The sequence below is a fragment of the Vitis vinifera genome, chromosome 10 (genome assembly GCF_030704535.1).
Source record: "Vitis vinifera cultivar Pinot Noir 40024 chromosome 10, ASM3070453v1".
Classification (NCBI taxonomy): domain Eukaryota; kingdom Viridiplantae; phylum Streptophyta; class Magnoliopsida; order Vitales; family Vitaceae; genus Vitis; species Vitis vinifera.
Genome location: NC_081814.1, coordinates 25311271 through 25320658, shown reverse-complemented (window position 1 = coordinate 25320658; position 9388 = coordinate 25311271). Strand labels below are relative to the sequence as shown.

The window sequence follows — 9388 nt, the reverse complement described above, 5'->3', positions numbered from 1 at the left end:
CTTATCGGGAAGGTACGGTAGAGACCGTAGCACCCCTCTAAGTCCCTAAAGTCGGGTCTCTACTAATAAAGTGAAACTGACGTGGCACTCGAATAAGAAAGTCAATGGATACTCACATCAATCATGCATATATGAGAATCAAAATATGTACAGTGTATGATCAGAATGAGTGAATGTGTACCTGGGCAGCAAACAGCAACGCGCTATCAAGAAACGGGATTAGTGCACAATTAATGAATACAAAATATATCCTATGCATATCAGAGTGCGAAACGAAGCTCAAACGAAATACATTAAGCACGACAATTGACAGTCAAAAAGGGATCAAACATAGGACCCCAACAAAGCCCGATTTATTGTTCATGAGCTAATCTCACAGATCCCGTGTTTTAGAATTATGAAGGAATCAGTATTGCTTATGTAAAATTAAGAAGATCAGAAGATTATTTAGGAACTGAAATGTGATTAAAAACTATTTGAGTGAAAACTGGATTATTGGAGTTTATTTGAAAATTGGAGTATTGGGAATTAAATTTAAGAGTTGAAATTTTAGGATGTCAAACTTGAAAGAAATTAGAATTTTAGAAATCGGAAATTAAGTTCAGAAATTGGGATTCAAAAAAATGTTTAAAAAAATGGAATTTTGAAATAAATAAATGAAATAATAATAATAAGGACGAAAATAATGATTAAATAAATGAATGAGAATGTTGGAATTTTTTAATTTGGAAATTAGATTTAGAAGTTAGAAATTTTAAAGAATTGTTTAAGATAGAATTTTAAGATAAATAAACAAACTATTAGTGATTAATTTAATGTGAATATGAGAATTTTCAGGATTAGGAATTTAATTCGTAAATCAAAAGTTTTAGAGAATTTGAATTAAAATGGAGTTTTGAAATAAGTAAATAAAATACTAATGATTAAATAAATTAATGGGAATACGGGAATTTTCGGGTTTAGGAATTTAATTCGGAAATCAGCGGTTTTAAAGAATTTGGTTTTGAAATAAATAAACAAATGAAATACTAATGATCAAATAATTTAATGGGAATATGAGAATTTTTGGGATTGAGAATTTAATTCGGAAATCAGAAGTTTTAAAGAATTTTGATTTAAAATGGAGTTTTGAAATAAATAAATAAAATACTAATGATTAAATAAATTAATGGGAAGATGGGAATTTTTGGGACTAGGAATTTAATTCGAAAATCAGAAGTTTTAGAGAATTTGATTTAAAATGGAGTTTTGAAATAAATAATCAAAATAATAATAATTAAATAGATTAATGTGAATATTGGAATTTTGGAATTAGAAATTAAATTTGAAAGTCGAAAATTTTAATGAATTGTTTAAAATTTAATTTTAGAATAAACAAATGAAATAATAATAATAATGAAAATAATAAGGATTAAATAAATAAATATGGAAATTGGAATTCCAAAAATTAGGAAATTGAGTTCAAAAAATGGGATTTTGAAGAATTGCTTGAGGATAGAATTTTAAATAAATAAATAAATAGTAATAATAATAATAATAACAAAAATAATGGTTGAATAAATACGTATGGAAATTAGAATTCCGGAAGTTAGGAAATTGAGTTTGGAAATCGAGATTTTGAGGAATTGCTTGATGATAGGATTTTGAATAAATAAATAAATAACAAGAATAATGATTGAATAAATAAATATGGAAATTAGAATTCCGGACATTAGGAAATTGAGTTTGGAAATCGGGATTTTGAAGAATTGCTTGATGATAGAATTTCAAATAAATAAATAAATAACAAGAATAATGATTGAATAAATAAATATGGGAATTAGAATTCCGAACATTAGGAAATTGAGTTTGGAAAACGGGATTTTGAGGAATTGCTTGATGATAGAATTTCAAATAAATAAATAAAATAAGGATGATTTAAATAAATTGATGTGAGAATTTAAAATTTCGGAAAGTGGAATTTAAATTTAGAAATTAGAATTTTGAAAGATTATTTTAAAGATTTGGATTAGGAAGATTATTTGAAAAAATGTAAGTTTTAAATTTAAACAAATAAATAAATGGATAAGGTGATAATGATTAGATAAATACATATAAAAGAAAAACGAAATCTGGATTAAATTTAAAAAAGCGGATTATTTAAAGATGTAAATTTTAAATTTAAGTACATAAATAAATGGATAAGGTGATAAAGATAAATATATAAAAGATCGGAATTTCGGAAATCTGGATTAAATTTAAAAAAAGCGGAATTTAGGAGAATTATTTAAATATGCAAGTTTTGTAAGTAGGGTTTAGAAATTGGGATTTATAAGATTTACCCAGAAATTAGGGCTTTAAAAATTACATTACTTAAGCTGGAAACGTGGAAATTACTTAAAAATTAAAGCAAGCAAACGGGCCAACTTAAAATGGGTGAGAAGGGTAAATAAGGTAACAACCCAGGGGCATTTTGGTCCTCCTTCCTTGGCTTTCAATTGTTGTAGCCTGGGCAGACGACTTTATTACCATAATACCCTGAGGAATGCACAGGCACTTTTTTTTTTTGGTAGCATTTCTAACAGAAGAACGTGCAAGGTTTGTAGTGTTGTGTCTTGCTGCGCCTCTTCGAGCACTGTGACGGGCATTGGAAGCTCTTCGGACTCCCCGGAGTTGTCGATTCATTAACACCATCGGCAACCCCTATTTTCTCTGCCAGCCCAACCACCTCTATTTCAACCGTCTCCAGCTGGCCATTCTCCGTTCAAGAACCCTGATCAAGGACCCCGTCAACGCCGACCACGTTGATGAAGTCTCCCTCATCGGCAATTCCACCACCGCCGCTATAATTGTCCACCAGCAACGCCGCCGTCGTGCTCCACTATGCCTACAGTGCCTTCAAGGAGTCCATCCACGCCTATGTCCGCTGCGCCAGTGGCCAAGTCATCGAAGCTCCTTTGCCGTTTCCGGTGAATTCAAAACGAAGAGAACGTGGATGAGGTTAGGCAGGCTGTGATGGAGTTTGGAGGCTTGGGCTTGCCCACGATGGCATTGGACTTGGGCTTGAGTTGGAGCACCGGGCTTAGGTTGATGATGGAGACGGGTTTTGGGCTTGCCCATGATGGCAATGGATAAGGGTTTTTGAGTTGGAGCCCAGGCCCAAGTCTGTAATGGAGATGGGTGCCTTGGGCTTGCCCATGGTGATGGATAGTGGGCTTGAGAAGAAGCCCAACCCAGACATGTTGATGGAGGGCAATGTTTTCTCAAATAAATGGGTTGTGGTGGATTTTAGAGTTTGGGCCTGTCCATGACGATGGATATGGGCCTGGGTTGGAGCCCAAGCCCATTTGCATTGATGAAGGGCCTCATGCCAATCCTCCTTATTAAGGTGGCCCATGTCCCCATCGAGTTAGCCCATTGGGCTGCCCCAATTCTAAATAAGTTTTCAAACCTCTAATCTTCGTAATTAATTAATCTATTCATTCATTTTTATTTTTATCTTATTTTATTTTTACCTATTTTGTTAACTCAACTTAAACACAACTAAAAGATAAATTATTAGGATGGAATATTGTTTTTAAAACTTAAAATAATTTATATTTCATCTTCTTTGCTTTAGTTATGTCTAATCATCATATATGAAAATTTTTATGTAATTAATTTATGTTGGTCTCAATGAATTTTCTACATTCCAAATTTTAAGTCTCATCTTCAAAACTTATGTCTTTTAAAACCATTTATCGAAAATCCGACTTCCTAAATTAATTTTCAATTTCAAATATTCGACTATTTACTTTTATCCGTTTAGATATTATTTTTGTTACTATTATTATTATTCCGTATTTATGTATTTAATTCTTTTAAAAATTCCGATCATTAAAATTCAATTCTTCAAAAATCTAACTTCTTAAATTAATTTTCAATATCAAAATTTCCACTATTCAATTTCACTCATTTAAATATTATGTTTGTTAATTATTATTATGTCGTATATATTTATTTATCATCTTCTAAGAATTGCATTCATTAAAGTCCAAATCCTTCAAAAATCTCATGTCTTAATTTAATTTTCAATCCTAAAAATTCCATTATTCGCCTAAATGTTATTTTCATCAATTAGAATTATTATCTCATATTTATTTATTTAAAGTCCAATCCTTCAAAAATCCCGCATCCTAAATTAATTTTCAATCTCAAAAATTCCACTACTCATTTTCTATTCGTTTAAACTATTATTTCCGTTAATTAGCATTATTATTCCATATTTATTTATTTATTTATTCTAATCGTTAAAAGTTAAATTCTTCAGAACCCGACTTCCAAATCTAATTTCCAATCTCAAAAGCTCCATCGTTCATGTACCGCTATTTAATGATTATTCTCGTTATTAATGTTATCCTATCCATTTATTTTTTCAGTTATTCATATACCAAAGATCTCATCTCTAAATAAATTTTTAAGTTTTCAATCTCTAAATTCAAATCTCCAATCTCTAAAATTCCATCTTTCGCAATTATTTACCTAATCTTTATTATTTAGCCATCGTTATTATTCCATTCATTTACTTATTCACTCATCCACTCATTTAAAATCCCGAACTCTCAAATCATTTTCAAAATTCCAATCTCGTTCAAATTTAATTTCTAAAATTCTCATTCTCACATTTAATCTCTAAAAGTCTGATCTTCTAATAAACTCTAAAACTCCAATTTTCCAGTAATCTTTGAGATTCTAATTTTTCAATCAAATTTCAGAAATCCAATTTTCTCTCAAATAGTTTTAATTCCGCTCTGGTTTTCAAACGATCTTCTGCTCCTCTTAATTTCAAAAAGCATGAATAAATTTTTCATAATTCCAGAATAATGGAATCTGTGACATTAAGTCATGCAAAATAAACGGGCTTCGGTGGAGCCCCAACATGGGTGACTTTATGATTGATTGATTGATTGTTTGATTTGATTATCACACATGATTGATTTATCCTACTCTCTGACATGCATGATATTATTCTTAAATTGTGCACTAACCCTCTCTATTGATAGCGCATGGTGGCTCATTGCCCAGGTATGTACCCATTTTCCCTCTAGTCATTGCCTATGCATGTCCGGATTCTCACATGTGCACAATTTATTCTGGGTATTCATTGATTTACTCATCCATTGCCATGATTGCTTCAATTTTATTAGTAGAGATCCGACTTAGGGACTTAGAGGGGTGCTACGGTTTTTTTCGTACCTTCCTGACAAGTAGTCGGACCCCCGGACTTGATCCGGTTTTTCGTAGATCACCTTTTCCAAAATAAGGAGTCACACTTAGGATTTTTCTTTCTTATTTTGTTTACCCTTTTAAAATAAAACAAAAATAAGTGACAACTCCAAGTCATTTTTCTTAATCCATAAAATCATTTTTCAAAATTAAAATCGAGCCCGCCATCGAGTGGGAAACGCATGAGCCAAAATGCGAGGTCCACAGTGATATAATTTTTATTTTAAACATTAAAAGTAATATATATTTCATATTATTTCTTATTCATTTCACAAATTATATATAAACATAATATAATATAACATATCACATTTGATATGTTATCTTAAAATATTATGTTCATTGGATATGTATATTCAAATATATCATATATAATTTGAAATCATATTTTAAGATATATATTTATTAACCAATAGGATATAATATCCTAATATATATATATATATATATATATATATATATATATATATATATCTTCTATCATATCCTATCATATCCCACTAATCAAATATAGTCTTAGGTCATGTTCGATTGGTTGGACATCGTATGAGATAGTATATAATATTATCTTATTATATGGTTAGTAATGAAATAGTAGAATGTATTTCATTATTATCCATTCTCTTTTTTATATTCATTCTACATGTGACATCTTAATCATATGATATGACATATACATATCCTAAAATAATATTAATATATGCTATTTATATATTAAATAATATAAATTTAAAAAAATTATTTATAAAATTTAAATATTTTAATCATGAATATTGTTAAATATAAGATAAATTTCATTTTTTTTTAAAATAGAAAATATTGGAAAGTGATATAATTTTTATTTTAAACATTAAAAATAATATATATTTTATATTATTTCTTATTCATTTCACAAATTATATATAAACATAATATAATATAACATATCGCCATATGCTATCTTAAAATATTAAGTTCATTGGATATGTATATTCAAATATATCATATTTCATTTGAAATCATATTTTAAGATATATATTTATTGACCAATAGGATATAATATCCTATATATATATATATATATATATATTCTATCATATCCTATCATATCCCACTAAGCAAATATAGTCTTAGGTCATGTTCGATTGGTTGGACATCATACGAAATAGAATATAATATTATCTTATTATATGGTTAGCAATGAAATAGTAGAATGTATTTCATTATTTATCCTATCGTATCTTCAACTAAACATAAAATAGGATAAGTGGTTTAATATAATATCCATTCTCTTTTTTATAATATATATATTTATAGAAAAAATTTTAAAAAAAAATTTGCGGATTCATTCATGTGGTATTGCAATATTTATTTTACTATTTTTAAAAGAAAAATAAATTATTTTTAAATTATATTTTAAATTCTTATAAATATTAACCATGTTTGGTATAATTAATGCTAATAATAAAATCATATTTAATAATATTTTTAAAAGAAAAAGAAAAAGAGATAGATGTAGGAAGAGATGATAGGTATGCGTTTAAGAGTGCTCTTTATTTTTAATTTTTATTATCAAAATGTTCATAAAAGTTAAATAACAAATCATGAGAACATGAGACATTAAATACTTTTGAATTTTGCAAATGTAAAAACGTATTTGGGGGCTTTTATTATATTTCTTAATTTTTAAAAACATTATTATATTTCTTAATTTTTAAAAACAAAAAATAAAAGCATACTAAGGTGCTATACCCTACACGTTATCCATCCGTCGCCCATTTATAAAATCAAAATCTATTCAAATCTTTATAAAAGTATATTATATAATGTATAAGTGAATAATAAAAATTAAAACTACAAATTACAAAGTAATGCAATAAAATCAAATTAAATTCCAAAAGACACCTACGTATTATAATATTAAAAAATATTCTAATTTAACACACCTATATACGACAAAATCACAGAACCTAACCATAAACTATTATTTTTCTCTTGGACTTCACTCAAAGGGCCAACATCCACACTTAATTCTTCAACGATCTTCCCTTCTTTATTAAGTCTTACCGGTCTAACTTTTACTTCTGGTCTTCCACAATTATTTTGTGCAACCCAAAATTCCCCATGAATGTTTCTTTGAATATTATCCGGACACCCAACAAGTTGTGTAAAAGTGTCACTCAATTGAGATTTTTGACCTTGGAGCCAATATCTTGTGACTTTGGCGGCAGTCGTTTCAGTAACTAAAACAAAATCTTTGTCTTCGCTTAATGCAACCCCGTTTGAAAAGGATAAGCCTCTTAGCAACACCGTCACTTCTTTGGTCCTTGGATCGTATTTTAGTAACCTTCCGGTCTTATCCCCAATTTGCATTGCTATTGCATAAGCCCTAAAAAATTCAATTGTTAATCAATGAGAATGAGAATCATAACTATATGGACAAACTTAAAAAAAAATTAAAAAAAAATATCTATACAATAAGAAGTAAATTGATGATACATACCATCTTTGGAATATGGTGCTAGTATCGGTAAAATAGACAACTCCAGTGTTTTGATCAATGTCCAAAGCATTAGTGAATCGAAATGGGACTCCTTCTGCACTAATGGCTACTTGTTTGGCAACTCCACCATTTTGCCCAACCACCAATAGCCCAAAATAGGCATCTGCAATGTAAAGATCACATGTTGCTTCATTGAATTTAAGACCCAATGGTCTTCCACACACTTGTTCCATTGCAGGGTTGAGTGATCCATCACAAAATTTAGGAATCCTAATCAAGCACAAAAAACAAGTACTTCAATTATTTCAAATACTTTCATACATTTTTATCCAACATAAAACGTACACTTACAATTACAAAGAAGGTTGAATTGAACACTAAAAGAATACTTTATGGCATGCAATTAATATGAATATACAACATAATTAAAAAATTAATTATATATTATTATATTTTTAAATCTTTTTAAGAAATATATGTAATTATAAGTGAATATATACTAAACATAATGAATAAAAAATTTACAAGTAGTTTTTACCTGAATGGGGAAGTGATTGCAAACTCCTTCCAGCCATGTTTGGAACCTTGCCATTTTAAAATTCTACCATCCGAGATGCCAGTATAAGGACCATCTCCATTACAATCAAAGGCAATGCTTTCAGGGCCAGATACCCCTGAAGGAAGTTCAAGTGTGTTGTATTTGAAGGCTTGATGTGAATTAACACATCCAAAAAGAAAAATCGAAATAAAAGAGAAGATAAAGAATTGTGAGAGCTTCATGGTGTTGAAGAAGATGATGGACAATTTTTTCTTTGGTACTATAAGTAAAGGTTATGCTACCCATAATTCTATATATAAGAAGAGAATCATAGGTTGTCCTAATTAAAATCAAAATATAATTGTTATAACATAAGAATTAGGACTCTAATTAATATTTAATTTTTAATATTTCAAAAAAAATGTTTTGGTTTAATATTAATTATAATCAAATAATGATAGTATTTAATTTGAGGTTATACGGTAAAATATGAAAATAATAATAATTAAAATTCATTTTATTTTAAAATTATTTAATATTTATAAAAAAAAATTAAAATAAATGAAATTATTTTGAAATATTATATAAAAATAATGTAATAATTTTAATTTTTTTTATTTTCTTTCACTTTTTTTTTTCTCTTTATATTCTCTCACAACCAAATATAGCTTTAAGGTTTTAAATCTCTTCTTGATAAGATTGCAAAGGTATATTTGCAATATATATAAAAAGAAATGCTTTTATGAGATATAAGCATCCCAATTTGCTAATTCAACGTAAGATTTGCCACGAGTATGCAAATGCAAGGATGTAAATGAGGCATAATTGGAAAGAGCTCCCCTATCCCATAACACTAAGAGACAAATTCCCATTTTTTATTTATAAAATATAAATATTGATTTTTTAAATTAATATAGATTTTTTATTTTAAAAATATTGATTTATAAACTTCTCATAACAATTAGATAAGTTATCTTTTCGGTTATATTAAAATATGACATTATCCGTTAAAAATATTCTAATGATAATTAGAAAAATTAATGTCTGGTTAGATACATTTTCTGATTTTTATTTTCAAAAACAAAAAATAATACTAATATCTATATAAAATACAAGAATTTTTA

The 9388-nt window shown here is 28.0% G+C and overlaps 1 protein-coding gene across 1 annotated transcript; it reads right to left on the bottom strand.

The window, feature by feature from the left end:
* Nucleotides 1-7155: 7155 nt before the first annotated feature.
* Nucleotides 7156-8513, bottom strand: LOC100253290 (protein STRICTOSIDINE SYNTHASE-LIKE 10). Its single transcript, XM_019222554.2, has 3 exons — nucleotides 8265-8513; nucleotides 7727-7996; nucleotides 7156-7612 (listed from the first exon to the last, which is right to left on the bottom strand). Exons 1-3 carry the CDS (start codon nucleotides 8504-8506, stop codon nucleotides 7156-7158), a joined length of 969 nt encoding a protein of 322 aa, XP_019078099.1. The 5' UTR covers nucleotides 8507-8513.
* Nucleotides 8514-9388: the final 875 nt, after the last annotated feature.